Source organism: Salvia miltiorrhiza, chromosome 8 (assembly GCF_028751815.1).
Source record: "Salvia miltiorrhiza cultivar Shanhuang (shh) chromosome 8, IMPLAD_Smil_shh, whole genome shotgun sequence".
Lineage (NCBI taxonomy): Eukaryota > Viridiplantae > Streptophyta > Magnoliopsida > Lamiales > Lamiaceae > Salvia > Salvia miltiorrhiza.
The window spans coordinates 11,997,596-12,016,753 of NC_080394.1; the positions used below are offsets into that span (position 1 = coordinate 11,997,596).

The 19,158-nt window shown below is 38.8% G+C and overlaps 2 protein-coding genes and 1 long non-coding RNA gene across 3 annotated transcripts; 2 read left to right on the forward strand and 1 right to left on the reverse strand.

Annotated features, from left to right (window-relative positions):
• The first annotated feature begins 11,418 nt into the window (after positions 1–11,418).
• LOC131001037 (uncharacterized) lies at positions 11,419–13,211 on the forward strand. The gene is made up of 2 exons (XR_009093846.1): positions 11,419–11,487; positions 12,601–13,211. It is a non-coding gene; the product is annotated as an uncharacterized LOC131001037 (long non-coding RNA).
• An 812-nt stretch (positions 13,212–14,023) lies between these two features.
• LOC131001039 (thaumatin-like protein 1) lies at positions 14,024–16,072 on the forward strand. The gene is made up of 3 exons (XM_057927210.1): positions 14,024–14,318; positions 14,683–15,349; positions 15,560–16,072. Exons 1-3 carry the CDS (start codon positions 14,255–14,257, stop codon positions 15,831–15,833), a joined length of 1,005 nt encoding a protein of 334 aa, XP_057783193.1. The 5' UTR covers positions 14,024–14,254; the 3' UTR covers positions 15,834–16,072.
• Positions 16,073–16,141: 69 nt separating this feature from the next.
• LOC131001038 (endo-1,4-beta-xylanase 5-like) lies at positions 16,142–18,437 on the reverse strand. Its single transcript, XM_057927209.1, has 6 exons — positions 18,236–18,437; positions 18,117–18,151; positions 17,811–17,934; positions 17,561–17,736; positions 17,393–17,494; positions 16,142–17,324 (listed from the first exon to the last, which is right to left on the reverse strand). The coding sequence occupies exons 1-6, from the start codon at positions 18,318–18,320 to the stop codon at positions 16,203–16,205; spliced, it is 1,644 nt and encodes a 547-aa protein (XP_057783192.1). The 5' UTR covers positions 18,321–18,437; the 3' UTR covers positions 16,142–16,202.
• Between the last annotated feature and the right edge of the window lie 721 nt (positions 18,438–19,158).

Below are 19,158 nucleotides of genomic sequence, written 5' to 3' on the forward strand. Positions count from 1 at the left end.
CAACGCTTATTTGGTGAGCATAGTAGGCAAAGAAAATGATGAACTCACCCTTGAAAATGTTCCAGTAGTATGCGAATTCCCCGATGTTTTCCCCGAAAATCTACCTGGAATACCACCTGATAGGCAAGTAGAGTTTACGATCGATTTGTTACCTGGAGTAGCACCTGTTTCGAAAGCACCGTATAGAATGGCACCAAAGGAATTGGAGGAATTGAAAACACAATTGCAAGAACTTTTGGACCTAGGGTTTATTCGACCAAGTGTATCACCCTGGGGAGCGCCAGTCTTGTTTGTCAAGAAGAAAGACGGAACAATGCGGATGTGTATCGACTATCGAGAACTCAATCAACTCACCATCAAGAACAAGTATCCTCTGCCAAGGATAGAGGATTTATTCGATCAGTTGAAAGGAGCAGGAGTGTTTTCAAAAATCGATTTGAGGTCGGGTTATCACCAACTCAAAATAAAGGAAGGTGATATACCAAAGGCGGCTTTTCGAACGAGATATGGCCATTACGAATTCGTAGTCATGCCTTTTGGTTTAACAAACGCCCCTGCGGTATTTATGGATTTGATGAACCGCGTTTTCCATCCTTATTTGGATAAGTTTGTCATAGTGTTCATTGATGACATTCTGATATATTCTAAGGACAAAGCGCAACACGAAGAACATCTCAAAATCACTTTGGAAACCTTACGAAATGAGAAACTCTACGCCAAATTTAAGAAGTGTGAATTTTGGCTAGATCAAGTTGTCTTTCTCGGTCATGTGGTGAGTGCTAATGGAATTAAGGTGGACCCAGCAAAGGTGGAAGCTGTAAATAACTGGAAGGCACCTACCAACGCCAGTGAAGTGAGAAGTTTCTTAGGGCTCGCTGGTTATTATAGAAGATTCATCGAGGGATTTTCAAAGATAGCAGGCTCAATGACACAATTAACCAGAAAAGGAGTCGTGTTCAAGTGGACTGATCAATGCGAGCAGAGTTTTCAGGAATTGAAAAGAAGGTTAACAACAGCACCAGTGTTGACCATACCCGATGAATCAGGAAACTTCGTCATCTATACCGACGCCTCGAAGCAAGGTCTGGGATGTGTTTTAATGCAGAAAGGAAAGGTTATCGCTTACGCGTCAAGGCAGTTGAAGACGCACGAACATAACTACCCTACGCATGATTTGGAGCTAGCAGCCGTAGTGCACGCGCTAAAGATTTGGAGACATTACTTGTATGGGGGAAAATGTGAGATCTTCACAGATCATAAGAGTTTGAAATATTTCTTCACGCAAAAGGAGTTGAATATGAGGCAAAGAAGGTGGCTAGAACTCGTGAAGGATTATGATTGTACCATACAGTATCACCCTGGAAAGGCTAATGTGGTGGCCGATGCACTTAGCAGAAAAGGAGAAGGACAACTAGCCTCAATGATAACTCAACAAGAAACCTTGATAAAAGAATTTGAAAGGATGAATCTCGAGGTGGTTAGTCCAAATACCCCAGAGGCTACGCTTGCAGCACTAGTTGTTAAACCTACATTGCGTGATCGTATTAGAAAAGCGCAGGAGACCAACAGCTTCCTCCAGAAAATGAAAAGTAAGGGGTTAAAAGACAATAATACAAGTTTCTCATTGGCAAGTGATGGAACACTTACATATGCAGGGAGAATTTGCGTCCCTAAGGATAAAGAATTGATAAGAGAAATTTTGGATGAGGCGCACTGCACGACTTACACAGCACACCCAGGAAGCACCAAGATGTACAAAGATCTTCGAAATATATTTTGGTGGAGAGGAATGAAGAGGTCAATAGCTGAGTATGTTGGAAGATGTATGACATGTCAACAAGTGAAAGCTGAACATCAACGACCGTCGGGATTGCTAAATCCATTGGAGATACCCGAATGGAAATGGGAACACATTACGATGGACTTCGTGGTGAGACTTCCAAGAACAATACGTGGACACGATGCAGTTTGGGTAGTTGTAGATCGACTCACTAAGTCCGCACACTTCATTCCAGTAAAAATGACATACTCAATGGACCAATTGGCGAGACTGTATGTTCAAGAGGTGGTTAGACTACATGGAGTGCCAGTATCTATTGTCTCTGATCGAGATCCAAGATTTACATCCAGATTCTGGAAAAGCTTACACGCAGCTATGGGAACTAAACTTAACTTTTCAACAGCATATCATCCTCAAACAGACGGACAATCCGAAAGGACTATACAAATTTTGGAAGATATGTTGCGGACTAGTATCATGGATATTGGAGGCACTTGGGAAACTCATCTACCATTAATCGAGTTTGCATACAACAACAGTTTTCAAACAACTCTTAGAATGGCTCCGTATGAGGCATTATATGGGAGAAAGTGTAGATCGCCATTATATTGGGACGAAGTTGGTGAACGAAAAGTGTTAGGTCCGGAAATCATTGAGAAGACGGTTGAGGTCATTGAGAAGATAAAGGAGAGGATTAAAATGGCGCAGGATCGACAGAAATCTTATGCAGATCGCAGAAGAAAGGAGTTATATTTCGAGGTTGGTGAAAAAGTATTTATCAAAGTAGCACCAATGAAAGGAGTTCTACGATTCGGAAAGAAAGGAAAATTGAGACCTCGATTTATTGGACCGTTTGAAATCCTAGAACGCATAGGTGATGTTGCCTATCGTCTAGCTTTAACACCAGAATTGTCAGCAGTGCACAATGTGTTTCACGTTTCCATGTTGCGAAAGTATCTGCACGATCCTAGTCACATCGTCCATTATGAAAATCTCCAAATCAACAAGGACCTTACATACGAAGAAGAGCCAAGTGTTATATTAGATCGAAAAGTAAAGGTCTTGCGAGGTAAAGAAATACCCTTAGTCAAAATTCAATGGACTAGGCACGGACCTGATGAAGCTACTTGGGAACGTGAAGAAGAAATTCTAGCTCGATATCCCTAGTTAGAACCAAGTAAGTTAAATTTCGAGGACGAAATTTTATTTAAGTGGGTAGGGTTGTGACAGCCCGAAACCAAATAATTCATTTAAATTTTTGTTTTAAATTATTTCATATTTAAATTATTTTGAAGCATTTTATATTTAAATTGTGAGGTTATTCAAATTTTAGTCTATGTCATTAATTATCTAATCGCGCCCCTAGTTAGATGTATGATTTCGAACTATAGATTATATCTATGGAAATGGAAGATTATATTCAATTAATTTTACTTTAATTTGGGCTTAAATACTATTATTTGCAATTTAATATATGTTGGACCTTGTTTAATTTTTAATCTAAGCTTATATACATTATACCGGCCCATTTACTTATAATACATTCCAAGCCCATATATATATATATATATATATATATAATTATTGTGTAATTAACTTTTTATTGAAATGAAAATGAGATTAACGTGTATTTTTCTTTCAGCTAACCAAATTTGATTTCAATTTCCGTAAGATTTGATTTTTTTTTCTTCACAAGCAGCAAAATTTTGATCTCTTTCACATTCAAATCTTTGACGACGAACGAGTAAATTCAATCTATTTAAACCTCATTTATCATCCTCAAATTCACAAATCAACAAAACAAATTCAATCTTTTAAAATTCATCCTGTTTCTTCCCACTGTTGAATCTCCATCGGTAATTCTCATAAACTTGTATAGTTTTATTTTCATATGCAAAGATCTCTGCTTTCTTTTAATTTACAGAAAAACAACCAAACTCCCACAAAAATTCTTGTTTTTATAAATTCAAACATGCATACACAGGTATTTAATTCATAAGAAATCGAAAAGGAATACATATTCATTAATTTTACAGAAAACAAACTTAGATTTAGAAACCTTTATTGATAAAGGGAGTTGGGATGAAGTGGGGTGATGAGCTACTCGCCGGAGCTATGACCGCCGCCACATATGAGAGGCAGCGGCGGAGAGGAGGGGAAGCGGTTGAACAGCACCGCCGGCGCTTCACGCCACGGCGGCCGGCGAAGGAGAAGAAGCAGGGCACAGTCCAGATCTGGAAGAGGCGCGATGGCGCCGCTGCCGTATGTTGTTGTCCGACCCGGAGAGAGAGGCTGAGAGGGCGTGACAGAGTGAGATGTTGAGAGTGAGAGGAAGACTAGAGGTGAGGAAAGGGAGAGAAGGTGATGGCGGCAGTACAGGAAGGGAGGCGGCTGGGCGCGCCTCCGTCGACACAGGGACGGCGGTGGTGGCGTTGCGGTCGGCCAAGAGGGAGGAAGAAGAGGAGTCGCCGGCCTCCGGCGACGGTGTGCCGGCGATGGCGGCAGGAGGCCGAGGGAGAGAAAGGGGATGAGAGAGGAGAGAGTAGCTGTTAGAGAAGGGAGGGTGTGTGCGTGAGTTATGGGTGTGTGATGGAAGTAGAGGTCAAAAGTGGGTATTAAATTAGGGTGAAGGGAAGAATGGGCTTGGGGTGGTTTTTATGGGTTTTAAATTTAGGTTTAATTTTATTAAATGTTTGGGCTTAAATCAACTTATTTTTATGGACTGCATTTGCATACATTTATACAAAGGATATCATTAAATTTTTATATTTCGATTTACATTATTAACTTAGTTTTAATTAAATATTGAGCTCAAATATTATTATAAGAAAAATTCTTTTATAATTTATTAGACCAATGATTTTTCCAAATGATTTTATTATAATAAATTCTTAAGATTTAAACTACTATTATTATTATTTTTAAGTTTAATTAGGCTTTATGTTTATTATTTGAATTTATCTGACTAGGTGCGGCGCGACTAGGACATAACTGTTGATCTGAAATTATTCAAGTTATCTATCAAATCCATATTTTCAGGTGTGGGATTTATTTTCAGTACATGCACGTGGTTAATATTTGTCCATTTTAATATTATGTGTTTACCGTATGTGTTGTAAAAATATTTATCGCTAGGGGCCAGCATAATTGGTCCAGGACTTCACCGTCCTTGGTATGCCACAATGCGATTTCATGTTACAGGGTTGCAACCATTATATTGTCGCCAGGGGCCCACATATAGGGTCCGGGACATTAAAGTCCTTGGATTGCCACAGTGCGTATGGAATTTATGTTACGTTATGACAATATGTGTTACCATTTTATTAACATGGACAATTATTGCATGTTCCCACACTGAGTGTACCCTGTATGCTCATCCCATATTCAACAGTTTCAGGTGATTGATATCGGAGGCGCGTGGAGAGTCGAATGGGCGCGTCACATCTATTTAAAAATAAATGTTTCTTAAAACATATTGTGTTATTTCATGTGATATTTTTGGTTATGTAAACTCTGAAATTCTATATTATTTGAGATTTGTGTGTGTTTTATTTAAATAAATGTTGTTATATTATTTTAATGTCATGACTTGTTTAATCTATATTTAAATTCATTTCAAATATTTATTTAAGAATTTATATCTTTACGAGTATATATACATGGATACATACATAATTTTTAATTATATAAAGATTTTATTTTGATATATTTTCCGCTGCTAAAAAGATATGATTTTATATTTAGAGTTTTTTTTTTTTCTTAGTACAAGTTTTATTAATTAGTTAATTATTTTTCTGACATCTTCATGTCGTGCTTTGAAAATAAAGTTGTTTAAATTTATGAATTCAAAATCAAGTTTTATATTTGAATACATTATTGAAAATTTTGATATCTTATAAATCGTTTTAAAAGTGCTTTAAAAACCAATTTTATTTAAAGATTTCTTTTTCTTAAAAAAATTATTTTCGAAAATATTTATTTTAAAAGTGAGTTTTAAATTATTTTAAAAGACTTCCGCATTAAATATTTATTTAAATTTTATATTTAACTCCTTAATTAGATTAGGGTGTTACAGCATGGTATCAGAGCAGGTCTACTTTCCTGTAGACTCTGCAAAATATTTTACATAAAATTCTTAAATGACATGTGTGAGAAAATCCATTCGACCTCTACGTGCTCCGACTTCAAGGTAAATGTATTTTAAAAGTATTTCAAAATATTTTTATAGGGATGAGTATAAATTGTTTACGTTGAAAGTATGTTGAAATTTGCTGCAATAATTGAAGTTGTTATCAGAAAGTTCAAGTTCATTATGCAAGTTATTATGAGAAAGTTCAGTATACAAGTTATTATGTTGAAGATTAATTGCAGCAATGAATTTATTTCAGAAATTATTTCAGTTCATGATGTTAAAGTATGATTCACGAAAAAATTTATTTTTCTGAACATAGTCCTCGAATTACGAATAACCTAGAATTTCCTTTTAGTATCATTCTCTCAAGCGAGTGTAGAATAGAAACTGATAGTGCCTTTGAATATAGAACAATGAGGAATACACGCGCACAGTCCCACAACGCCGAGAGTTCAAATACTAATCACGAAGCAGAAGCAGGACGAACTCATCCAACAAATGGAGGAGACTTCATGAGTCAATTCTTGAGCGCTTTACAGGGTTTTGTCCAACAGCAGGCCCAAACTCAGGCTACCCAAACCGACCTAAACCGAACCTCTAACACGATAGATCAAGCTGTAGAGCGATTTCGAAACTATAATCCACCACGATTCAATGGACGTGATGGACCGCTAGCAGCCGAAGAGTGGTTGGAAGAGCTTGAACGTATCTTCACTCACATCAACTGTAGTGATGAGCAGAAAGTTTCATGCGCTGTTTTTCAACTCAAAGAGGACGCTCGACAATGGTGGAAACATTTCTATCGTCTGTTGGGAGAGGAAGATCGCAATGTTCTAAATTGGAAAATTTTCAAGGAGGTGGTAATGAATAAATACTTTCCTCTCTCATTCAGAGAAAAGAAGGAGACCGAGTTCTTTGAGTTGAAACAAGGGAATATGACTATAGAGGAGTATGAAAGGAAATTCAATGAGTTGGCCCGTTTTGCTCCACACCTAGTTGATACAGAAGATAAGATGATCGCTAGGTTCAGAAAAGGGTTAAGAATTGACATCAAAGGAATTATGGCTGCACATGTGATTGACGATTTCAGCGACCTGGTTAAGCGAGCAGAAGAAGTGGGCACGGCTCTTGGAACAAACCATCCTACATCAAAATTGACAAATCAACCAATGAAGAGGAAATGGGAAAATCCTAACCAAAGTGGAGGAAACTTCCAAGATAAGAGGTCGAGATTTGGCGGTAACACCAGTGCAAACACACAAGTAACCAAACCACAATGTCAGAAGTGTGGAAAGTTCCACAATGGAGAGTGTCTGTGGGGAAAAGGAGTTTGCTTCTTTTGCCATGAACCGGGACATACAGTGAGTACTTGTTCTAAGAACAAGCGGAATGTGCCAGAAGGGAGAATGAACGTTGGGCTAAACAAAGGAAGTGGCAAAGAGCCAGAAAGAAAAGGAAATGCTCGTTTCTTTTCCTTAAAACAACAAGAAGAAGTTGAGGATGACAACACAATGACGGGTACGTTAATTATATCAGGAACACCTGCTGTTGTTCTATTTGATTCTGGAGCTTCACACTCATTTATTTCCCCTAAGTTTTGTCAAAAGAATAAGATTATTTGGGAGGTAGAGAACTTAGACTTGAACATAAGTATTCCCTCTGGAGAATCCATTAAGACTAATAGGATTGCTAGAAAAATTTCCTTGAATTTTAGGAATAGAAAGCTTGAAGCTGACTTGTACCTTATCGAAATGCACGATTTCGATGTGATTCTGGGGATGGATTGGTTAAGTCGAAACCATGCAACAATTAAGTGCCGCGAAAGAGAAGTCGTGTTCAAAATACCAGGGGAGAAAGAAGTTGCTATTCAAGGATCAAAGTTAAGGAAAATGCCCATGGTGATATCTGCTATGAAGGCGATGAAGATATTGAATAAAGGAGGCTGCAACGCTTATTTGGTGAGCATAGTAGGCAAAGAAAATGATGAACTCACCCTTGAAAATGTTCCAGTAGTATGCGAATTCCCCGATGTTTTCCCCGAAAATCTACCTGGAATACCACCTGATAGGCAAGTAGAGTTTACGATCGATTTGTTACCTGGAGTAGCACCTGTTTCGAAAGCACCGTATAGAATGGCACCAAAGGAATTGGAGGAATTGAAAACACAATTGCAAGAACTTTTGGACCTAGGGTTTATTCGACCAAGTGTATCACCCTGGGGAGCGCCAGTCTTGTTTGTCAAGAAGAAAGACGGAACAATGCGGATGTGTATCGACTATCGAGAACTCAATCAACTCACCATCAAGAACAAGTATCCTCTGCCAAGGATAGAGGATTTATTCGATCAGTTGAAAGGAGCAGGAGTGTTTTCAAAAATCGATTTGAGGTCGGGTTATCACCAACTCAAAATAAAGGAAGGTGATATACCAAAGGCGGCTTTTCGAACGAGATATGGCCATTACGAATTCGTAGTCATGCCTTTTGGTTTAACAAACGCCCCTGCGGTATTTATGGATTTGATGAACCGCGTTTTCCATCCTTATTTGGATAAGTTTGTCATAGTGTTCATTGATGACATTCTGATATATTCTAAGGACAAAGCGCAACACGAAGAACATCTCAAAATCACTTTGGAAACCTTACGAAATGAGAAACTCTACGCCAAATTTAAGAAGTGTGAATTTTGGCTAGATCAAGTTGTCTTTCTCGGTCATGTGGTGAGTGCTAATGGAATTAAGGTGGACCCAGCAAAGGTGGAAGCTGTAAATAACTGGAAGGCACCTACCAACGCCAGTGAAGTGAGAAGTTTCTTAGGGCTCGCTGGTTATTATAGAAGATTCATCGAGGGATTTTCAAAGATAGCAGGCTCAATGACACAATTAACCAGAAAAGGAGTCGTGTTCAAGTGGACTGATCAATGCGAGCAGAGTTTTCAGGAATTGAAAAGAAGGTTAACAACAGCACCAGTGTTGACCATACCCGATGAATCAGGAAACTTCGTCATCTATACCGACGCCTCGAAGCAAGGTCTGGGATGTGTTTTAATGCAGAAAGGAAAGGTTATCGCTTACGCGTCAAGGCAGTTGAAGACGCACGAACATAACTACCCTACGCATGATTTGGAGCTAGCAGCCGTAGTGCACGCGCTAAAGATTTGGAGACATTACTTGTATGGGGGAAAATGTGAGATCTTCACAGATCATAAGAGTTTGAAATATTTCTTCACGCAAAAGGAGTTGAATATGAGGCAAAGAAGGTGGCTAGAACTCGTGAAGGATTATGATTGTACCATACAGTATCACCCTGGAAAGGCTAATGTGGTGGCCGATGCACTTAGCAGAAAAGGAGAAGGACAACTAGCCTCAATGATAACTCAACAAGAAACCTTGATAAAAGAATTTGAAAGGATGAATCTCGAGGTGGTTAGTCCAAATACCCCAGAGGCTACGCTTGCAGCACTAGTTGTTAAACCTACATTGCGTGATCGTATTAGAAAAGCGCAGGAGACCAACAGCTTCCTCCAGAAAATGAAAAGTAAGGGGTTAAAAGACAATAATACAAGTTTCTCATTGGCAAGTGATGGAACACTTACATATGCAGGGAGAATTTGCGTCCCTAAGGATAAAGAATTGATAAGAGAAATTTTGGATGAGGCGCACTGCACGACTTACACAGCACACCCAGGAAGCACCAAGATGTACAAAGATCTTCGAAATATATTTTGGTGGAGAGGAATGAAGAGGTCAATAGCTGAGTATGTTGGAAGATGTATGACATGTCAACAAGTGAAAGCTGAACATCAACGACCGTCGGGATTGCTAAATCCATTGGAGATACCCGAATGGAAATGGGAACACATTACGATGGACTTCGTGGTGAGACTTCCAAGAACAATACGTGGACACGATGCAGTTTGGGTAGTTGTAGATCGACTCACTAAGTCCGCACACTTCATTCCAGTAAAAATGACATACTCAATGGACCAATTGGCGAGACTGTATGTTCAAGAGGTGGTTAGACTACATGGAGTGCCAGTATCTATTGTCTCTGATCGAGATCCAAGATTTACATCCAGATTCTGGAAAAGCTTACACGCAGCTATGGGAACTAAACTTAACTTTTCAACAGCATATCATCCTCAAACAGACGGACAATCCGAAAGGACTATACAAATTTTGGAAGATATGTTGCGGACTAGTATCATGGATATTGGAGGCACTTGGGAAACTCATCTACCATTAATCGAGTTTGCATACAACAACAGTTTTCAAACAACTCTTAGAATGGCTCCGTATGAGGCATTATATGGGAGAAAGTGTAGATCGCCATTATATTGGGACGAAGTTGGTGAACGAAAAGTGTTAGGTCCGGAAATCATTGAGAAGACGGTTGAGGTCATTGAGAAGATAAAGGAGAGGATTAAAATGGCGCAGGATCGACAGAAATCTTATGCAGATCGCAGAAGAAAGGAGTTATATTTCGAGGTTGGTGAAAAAGTATTTATCAAAGTAGCACCAATGAAAGGAGTTCTACGATTCGGAAAGAAAGGAAAATTGAGACCTCGATTTATTGGACCGTTTGAAATCCTAGAACGCATAGGTGATGTTGCCTATCGTCTAGCTTTAACACCAGAATTGTCAGCAGTGCACAATGTGTTTCACGTTTCCATGTTGCGAAAGTATCTGCACGATCCTAGTCACATCGTCCATTATGAAAATCTCCAAATCAACAAGGACCTTACATACGAAGAAGAGCCAAGTGTTATATTAGATCGAAAAGTAAAGGTCTTGCGAGGTAAAGAAATACCCTTAGTCAAAATTCAATGGACTAGGCACGGACCTGATGAAGCTACTTGGGAACGTGAAGAAGAAATTCTAGCTCGATATCCCTAGTTAGAACCAAGTAAGTTAAATTTCGAGGACGAAATTTTATTTAAGTGGGTAGGGTTGTGACAGCCCGAAACCAAATAATTCATTTAAATTTTTGTTTTAAATTATTTCATATTTAAATTATTTTGAAGCATTTTATATTTAAATTGTGAGGTTATTCAAATTTTAGTCTATGTCATTAATTATCTAATCGCGCCCCTAGTTAGATGTATGATTTCGAACTATAGATTATATCTATGGAAATGGAAGATTATATTCAATTAATTTTACTTTAATTTGGGCTTAAATACTATTATTTGCAATTTAATATATGTTGGACCTTGTTTAATTTTTAATCTAAGCTTATATACATTATACCGGCCCATTTACTTATAATACATTCCAAGCCCATATATATATATATATATATAATTATTGTGTAATTAACTTTTTATTGAAATGAAAATGAGATTAACGTGTATTTTTCTTTCAGCTAACCAAATTTGATTTCAATTTCCGTAAGATTTGATTTTTTTTTCTTCACAAGCAGCAAAATTTTGATCTCTTTCACATTCAAATCTTTGACGACGAACGAGTAAATTCAATCTATTTAAACCTCATTTATCATCCTCAAATTCACAAATCAACAAAACAAATTCAATCTTTTAAAATTCATCCTGTTTCTTCCCACTGTTGAATCTCCATCGGTAATTCTCATAAACTTGTATAGTTTTATTTTCATATGCAAAGATCTCTGCTTTCTTTTAATTTACAGAAAAACAACCAAACTCCCACAAAAATTCTTGTTTTTATAAATTCAAACATGCATACACAGGTATTTAATTCATAAGAAATCGAAAAGGAATACATATTCATTAATTTTACAGAAAACAAACTTAGATTTAGAAACCTTTATTGATAAAGGGAGTTGGGATGAAGTGGGGTGATGAGCTACTCGCCGGAGCTATGACCGCCGCCACATATGAGAGGCAGCGGCGGAGAGGAGGGGAAGCGGTTGAACAGCACCGCCGGCGCTTCACGCCACGGCGGCCGGCGAAGGAGAAGAAGCAGGGCACAGTCCAGATCTGGAAGAGGCGCGATGGCGCCGCTGCCGTATGTTGTTGTCCGACCCGGAGAGAGAGGCTGAGAGGGCGTGACAGAGTGAGATGTTGAGAGTGAGAGGAAGACTAGAGGTGAGGAAAGGGAGAGAAGGTGATGGCGGCAGTACAGGAAGGGAGGCGGCTGGGCGCGCCTCCGTCGACACAGGGACGGCGGTGGTGGCGTTGCGGTCGGCCAAGAGGGAGGAAGAAGAGGAGTCGCCGGCCTCCGGCGACGGTGTGCCGGCGATGGCGGCAGGAGGCCGAGGGAGAGAAAGGGGATGAGAGAGGAGAGAGTAGCTGTTAGAGAAGGGAGGGTGTGTGCGTGAGTTATGGGTGTGTGATGGAAGTAGAGGTCAAAAGTGGGTATTAAATTAGGGTGAAGGGAAGAATGGGCTTGGGGTGGTTTTTATGGGTTTTAAATTTAGGTTTAATTTTATTAAATGTTTGGGCTTAAATCAACTTATTTTTATGGACTGCATTTGCATACATTTATACAAAGGATATCATTAAATTTTTATATTTCGATTTACATTATTAACTTAGTTTTAATTAAATATTGAGCTCAAATATTATTATAAGAAAAATTCTTTTATAATTTATTAGACCAATGATTTTTCCAAATGATTTTATTATAATAAATTCTTAAGATTTAAACTACTATTATTATTATTTTTAAGTTTAATTAGGCTTTATGTTTATTATTTGAATTTATCTGACTAGGTGCGGCGCGACTAGGACATAACTGTTGATCTGAAATTATTCAAGTTATCTATCAAATCCATATTTTCAGGTGTGGGATTTATTTTCAGTACATGCACGTGGTTAATATTTGTCCATTTTAATATTATGTGTTTACCGTATGTGTTGTAAAAATATTTATCGCTAGGGGCCAGCATAATTGGTCCAGGACTTCACCGTCCTTGGTATGCCACAATGCGATTTCATGTTACAGGGTTGCAACCATTATATTGTCGCCAGGGGCCCACATATAGGGTCCGGGACATTAAAGTCCTTGGATTGCCACAGTGCGTATGGAATTTATGTTACGTTATGACAATATGTGTTACCATTTTATTAACATGGACAATTATTGCATGTTCCCACACTGAGTGTACCCTGTATGCTCATCCCATATTCAACAGTTTCAGGTGATTGATATCGGAGGCGCGTGGAGAGTCGAATGGGCGCGTCACATCTATTTAAAAATAAATGTTTCTTAAAACATATTGTGTTATTTCATGTGATATTTTTGGTTATGTAAACTCTGAAATTCTATATTATTTGAGATTTGTGTGTGTTTTATTTAAATAAATGTTGTTATATTATTTTAATGTCATGACTTGTTTAATCTATATTTAAATTCATTTCAAATATTTATTTAAGAATTTATATCTTTACGAGTATATATACATGGATACATACATAATTTTTAATTATATAAAGATTTTATTTTGATATATTTTCCGCTGCTAAAAAGATATGATTTTATATTTAGAGTTTTTTTTTTTTTCTTAGTACAAGTTTTATTAATTAGTTAATTATTTTTCTGACATCTTCATGTCGTGCTTTGAAAATAAAGTTGTTTAAATTTATGAATTCAAAATCAAGTTTTATATTTGAATACATTATTGAAAATTTTGATATCTTATAAATCGTTTTAAAAGTGCTTTAAAAACCAATTTTATTTAAAGATTTCTTTTTCTTAAAAAAATTATTTTCGAAAATATTTATTTTAAAAGTGAGTTTTAAATTATTTTAAAAGACTTCCGCATTAAATATTTATTTAAATTTTATATTTAACTCCTTAATTAGATTAGGGTGTTACAGACACCCTTGAGGGTCGTCTCGGTCCATAGAAAGCAAATGAGTTCGGTCTCTATCGGAGTGTTACCAGCGCCCATCTTTACGGTCTTGAGGAGCACATGAATCTTGAAGACTTTGTAATGTTGAATAAACTGAGTTTCGTTCAAATTGATAACCTCAAAATTTTGAGGGTTGAACGCGTTTATCTTCAGTAAATAGCAAAGAGGAGACAAATTTTTAATAATTTGTATAGATAGTTAAACTCTATACAAATATAAAATTATTATAATAATTTTTAATTAAAAAAGATGGTTCTGCTGCACAAAATTAGTGAAAAATTGTGGGTGCAAAACGTAAAGGCCGTTACGGTACTTACGCCACCCTGAAATCTGAGAGCACTTGGTATTCTTTATGAGTTTACGATTTCAGTTAACCACAAAAATCTGCAGACCACACCGGCGGCAGCACAAACACGAACCTTAGCTTCCGCTCCCCACACAAACACGAACCTCCATTACACACACCCAATCCTTTAAAAGAGACAGAATTTGCAGTTTACCATACTGTTTCCATGGCTCTCCCTGCTTCCCTCATACTCTGCACCCTCACTTTCTCTTTTCTTCTTTTTTATAGAGGTAATTCGCTCTCATTCTTGCAACTTGTTTATGTTTTTTTTTTGGGTGAAACACTGAAACTGGTCTTGCCATTTTACTTCTGTTTCGTTCAATTTTCTTTTGTGAACTTAATTTTCTGATCAGGTTTTTCCGATGCCAGTTTAATTTTAGATAATTTGGCAACTTCTGAATTTAGATTCTTGCTATTTTGTGAATTGTGATAGATACATGATTTCTGAACTAGGTTTTGCGTTTTTCACTGTGATTTTTCTGAACTAGATTTACCATTTTGATTATTTTTTTGGACCGTTTGAGCTTGGTTGGCATTTCCCAATGTTATTTATGAAGTGAGCTTTATCGGTCTTGTTGTTTGTGTCTTCAACAGCTGCATTTGGAGGCACATTCACATTCGTGAACAAATGCGACCACACCGTATGGCCTGGTATACTCTCCAACGCCGGCAGCGCTAGACTCGCCACCACCGGATTCGAGCTCCCCCAAGGTTCCTCCCGCACATTCACCGCTCCAGCCGGCTGGTCCGGCCGCTTCTGGGGCCGAACCGGCTGCACATTTTCCCACAGCTCCGGTTCCTGCCAAACCGGAGACTGCGGCTCGGGCCAGGCCGAATGCAACGGCGCCGGCGCAACTCCGCCCGCCACGCTGGCGGAGTTCACTCTAGGGACCGGTGGCCTAGACTTCTACGACGTCAGCCTCGTCGACGGCTACAATCTGCCTATGATAGTCGAAGCCAGCGGCGGTTCGGGCATGTGCGCCTCGACCGGTTGCGTGACGGATCTGAACCGGGTCTGCCCGTCGGAGCTCCGGGTCGGCGACGGAGATGCATGTAGGAGCGCGTGTGAGGCGTTTGGTAACCCGGAGTATTGCTGCAGCGGCGCGTTTAGCTCACCCAACTCGTGCCGGCCGTCGGTTTACTCGCAGATGTTTAAGGCGGCTTGTCCCAGATCTTACAGCTACGCCTACGATGATCCCACCAGCACCTTTACTTGCTCCGCCGCTGATTATACGCTCACGTTTTGCCCCTCTATGCCTAGGTAAATTCAATTGAATTTTTACATTTTCACTTTCTTTTATTAACTAGGTTCTTATTATAATTGATATTAATAAATTTTAATTAGAGTGGATGCACAAGTTTTTGCCTTTATTTTGTCCAAATTCATGTATGACTCGCAAAAAAAGGATATTTGATTTTGAGTCTACAAATATGTAAACTCTTTTCTTTGAATTGATGTGATAATTTGCAGTCAGAAATCTTCAGAAGATCCAACCCCAACAACCAGTAGCACATATGCTGACGGGTCTGTATCAGGTTCGGAGTCGGACCCTACAGGGGTAAGTGGATCGGGCTCCGAGTCGGAATCCGGATCAGGATCGGAAGCCATGGTGACAGATAAATCATGGTTGGCTGGATTGGCGATGGGAAGTTCTGCTTCTGCTAGAGTTAACTGCCCGTCGCCCAGATTCTGGTCCTGGATGTCTGCTTCTACTATCCTCATTGTCTCACTCTTAGTATCTTAGTCTGAGGGAAATCTTTTTATTTTTATTTTTATTTTTTCCTCTCAATTGTGTATATCTACTGCTGGTTTCCTTTATTCCTCTTGAATTAGTTAAAGTTAAAGTGGTAAAGATTTGTCTTGTTAGGGGGAAAAAAGTCTGTGCCATGCAGGAAATGCTGCTCTCTAATGTCTGGAAAAAGGAGTTTCCTTTGCCCAAACTACAAGCATAGCTTTCAATTTGTATGCTCCTTTTTCGCCAAACCAGCATTTTCAATTTTGTGCCACTAAGTTTTTGTCATAAAATAAGAAAAGATCAAATTAGTATTCTAGTTTGAATAAGTGCTATGATATTTTTTGTTGAGGCCGGAACTACATAATACACAATAACATGTTACAATTGGATGTTAAAATGTCTAGTTTCTCTGCCTTGTGAGAGAGAAAATGTGGAATCAACTGTTTTATTACCATAGTTTGCGGTGACTTTGTATTCACCTAAGAAAGCATAGAAGCTGTAGGAACCATGCTCATCAGTTCTCCCTTCCAACACATCGCTACTCCACTCTTTCAGAAGCTTGTCGACTGCGTCCCCTGTCGGAAGGTTGCTAAAGTTACCGTCAGTTAGGCACATCTGGTAACAGCTGCCACGACGAAGCGCCGACCACAACATTATCCCGTTCACTGCCGGATGCGAGAACCCTTCTCTGAGAACCTCCTCTAAGTAGACAGCCTGTGTTTCCTTGTTGAACTTGTTGCTTATATCAACTTCTGTGAGCCAAATTGGAAGGCCAAGAGTGGCTAGTTTGTCGAGAACACCTCTCATCAATGGAGAATTGGGCACATCAAAATGACCCTGAAGCCCCACCCCGTTGACCGCGACGCCTCCCTGTTTGAGGCCTCGCATTCTCGAGACATAAGTATCAACCGTTGATTCAACATCGCTGCACGTTTCCACCACGTTGAACTCGTTCATGAACAGCGTTGCCAAGGGGTCAGCTTGGTGCGCTGTCTTGAAGAAGTGCAGCGTGGCGTTAGGGCCGAGGCGTTCCTCGTAGAAGTCGTAGTGCAGCATCTCGTTGTTGACATCCCAGTGCACGAACTCTCCTCTGTACTTGTGCATCAAGCTCTCTATCCTTGATTTCACAGCTGATTCGAGGTCGGATCCGGTCAGGTTTCGGACCCATTTCGGGACGAACTGCGGATTCTCCCAGAAAATGTTGTGGCCTCTCACTGTGATCTGGTTTGCTCGTACGAATTCAAGCATCTGATCTGGGAGAGTGTAGTTGAGTTGGCCTTGTGTGAATTCGGTTGCGTTCCACTTGAGTTCGTTTTCGAATACGGCTGCATTGAATCGCTCCACAAACCACTTCTGATAAGGTGGATTTGCTATTATGCTTTGGGCTATAGCTGATCCGAAGGGGAAGTCTTTGGAGACTTGCTCTACTCTAATTGCAGCTCCTTGCACTTCCCTTCCCTGCCTGCTTGAAACATGAAGTGTAACGGCTCGTTTTCTGGCCTGCAGAGATTGGAGGCATGCATTGATTGATTTTGATTAATTTTGTTGGATGTGTTGCGTCGCCTAACCTGATTGATCTTGGTGTCTTGATTGAGTCGCCATTGCTGTTGAGTGAAAGGCTGCAGAGAGGCGCTCGCGATTTCTATACCCACATCTCTATTGTCTGAATTCTGGGGTACGTACAAACTAGTTAGTGAATATATATATATGTAATGTTGTAGTTGATTCAATGTTACCTTGATGTAAAGCGTAGATGAATTTGAAGGTGAAGACAATACAAATCCACCCTTGAGAAACGACCAACATCCTTTATATGCTGTGACAGTTCCAATGCATTTGAGGCGTGTGCCTTCCTGTGTGACTAGACTAGCCGTTACCAGAGCTGATTCTGCATCCTTGAGCCTGATCCAAACTGTACTATCCTCTCCATGCTTTAATATACACAAAACACATGTATTTTAATCAAATGAAATAGTATGACTCAACTGGAAAAACAATATTTAGTGGCCTCGTGTAGATTTTCAAGTGGAAATGATGATGAATTGAGTCCATCTCCATTGTCCTTGAGCATCCCTCCATTGTAGAGTGGCCGCTCAGCTTGCAATTTACACTGTTCAAACATGCATAATAACATTTCTAGATTAAAAAATATTATGTAACATTAGTATATTGATTTCCTCAGGTGGTTTTCAGCCTTAAAAATGTTGTCGTTCCGCATAGAGTTGAGGAATGAGGAGACGTCCAAATAGCCATAATTACAGAAAAAGAAAACTTAATTAGATTCGTGCCTACCTCAGTGTAAGCAGATGAATCATAAAGCGGCCCATCTGCAATAAACAAGAAGCGTCATTATATAAACTGAAGATTGCAAGAGATCTAGAGAGAGAGAGAGAGAGAGAGAGAGAGAGAACCATAAGATGAAACCGGGATGAATGTGAAGAAGAAGAAGGAGAAGAAAAGCAAAAGTAGAGGAGCGAAGATTGGTAGTTGATACATGAGCTTAATTAGAAGAGAAGAAGAGAGCTAAAATTGTGTTTGCAGGGAAATAAAAAAGGAATGATGAGAAAATATATAAGAGAAGGATGGGATGACAGTGAAGCATCACAAGTCCAACAGTTGATTCATTCTGAGGTCAGAACCAGAACCATATATGCCTCTTCTCACATGCATGCCTCTTTCCTACACTTGTTTTATGTATTACACGAAATACTTTTTATTCTTCCTCAAGTTTTATATATCACATGCATGCCTCACTGCTCTAATTTCTTACATATACTACAACTTAATGTAAATTAGTTGGAGATATCACTAGTTTTTTGTCCTTAGAAAAAAGATAAAAGAAAACTGCTTAGTTTTATTGTATAGTTGAGATCCGCACTTCTTTTGATGTTAACTAGAATTCAAAATTGTCCCCGAGCGGTGCGAACTCCTTTCTGCAAACAGTGAAATTTAGGAATCAAACTCCACTGCTCCCCCTCCCCAAGTCAAAAAAAAAAAAAAAAAAAAACTAGAATTCAAAATTAACATATACTATTGTTTTATTAATTTGTGAATAGTGACCAACAATGTGGGAGGAAAAATTCGCTCTCACTATTTTCGCATGGTAACAAATTATTAAAAAAAAAGCTGAATATATGCAGAAACTTTTGTCTTGCGCGCTGCGACCTGTGACTCGGGATATAAATTGCCAGCTAATTTATTGTAATAAATTAAATCTTATAAAATACCTCTTAAAATTATAGACCGATCACTAATTTAGTCTCTTCGTTTACGAATAAGTATATATATCCATATCCAACTATCAAATTTCGTTTCTTATCAAATTTACTCATTT

Excerpts from the sequence above, each read along its gene's own strand:
- LOC131001039 (XM_057927210.1), top strand. The coding sequence starts at position 14,255 with ATGGCTCTCCCTGCTTCCCTCATACTCTGCACCCTCACTTTCTCTTTT. Across the intron at positions 14,319-14,682 it reads TTTTCTTCTTTTTTATAGAG|CTGCATTTGGAGGCACATTC; the intron begins GTAATTCGCTCT and ends TGTCTTCAACAG. Across the intron at positions 15,350-15,559 it reads TTTTGCCCCTCTATGCCTAG|TCAGAAATCTTCAGAAGATC; the intron begins GTAAATTCAATT and ends GATAATTTGCAG.
- LOC131001038 (XM_057927209.1), bottom strand. The coding sequence starts at position 18,320 with ATGTATCAACTACCAATCTTCGCTCCTCTACTTTTGCTTTTCTTCTCC. Across the intron at positions 18,152-18,235 it reads CATCCCGGTTTCATCTTATG|ATGGGCCGCTTTATGATTCA; the intron begins GTTCTCTCTCTC and ends TGTTTATTGCAG. Across the intron at positions 17,935-18,116 it reads ATTCATCTGCTTACACTGAG|TGTAAATTGCAAGCTGAGCG; the intron begins GTAGGCACGAAT and ends ATGTTTGAACAG.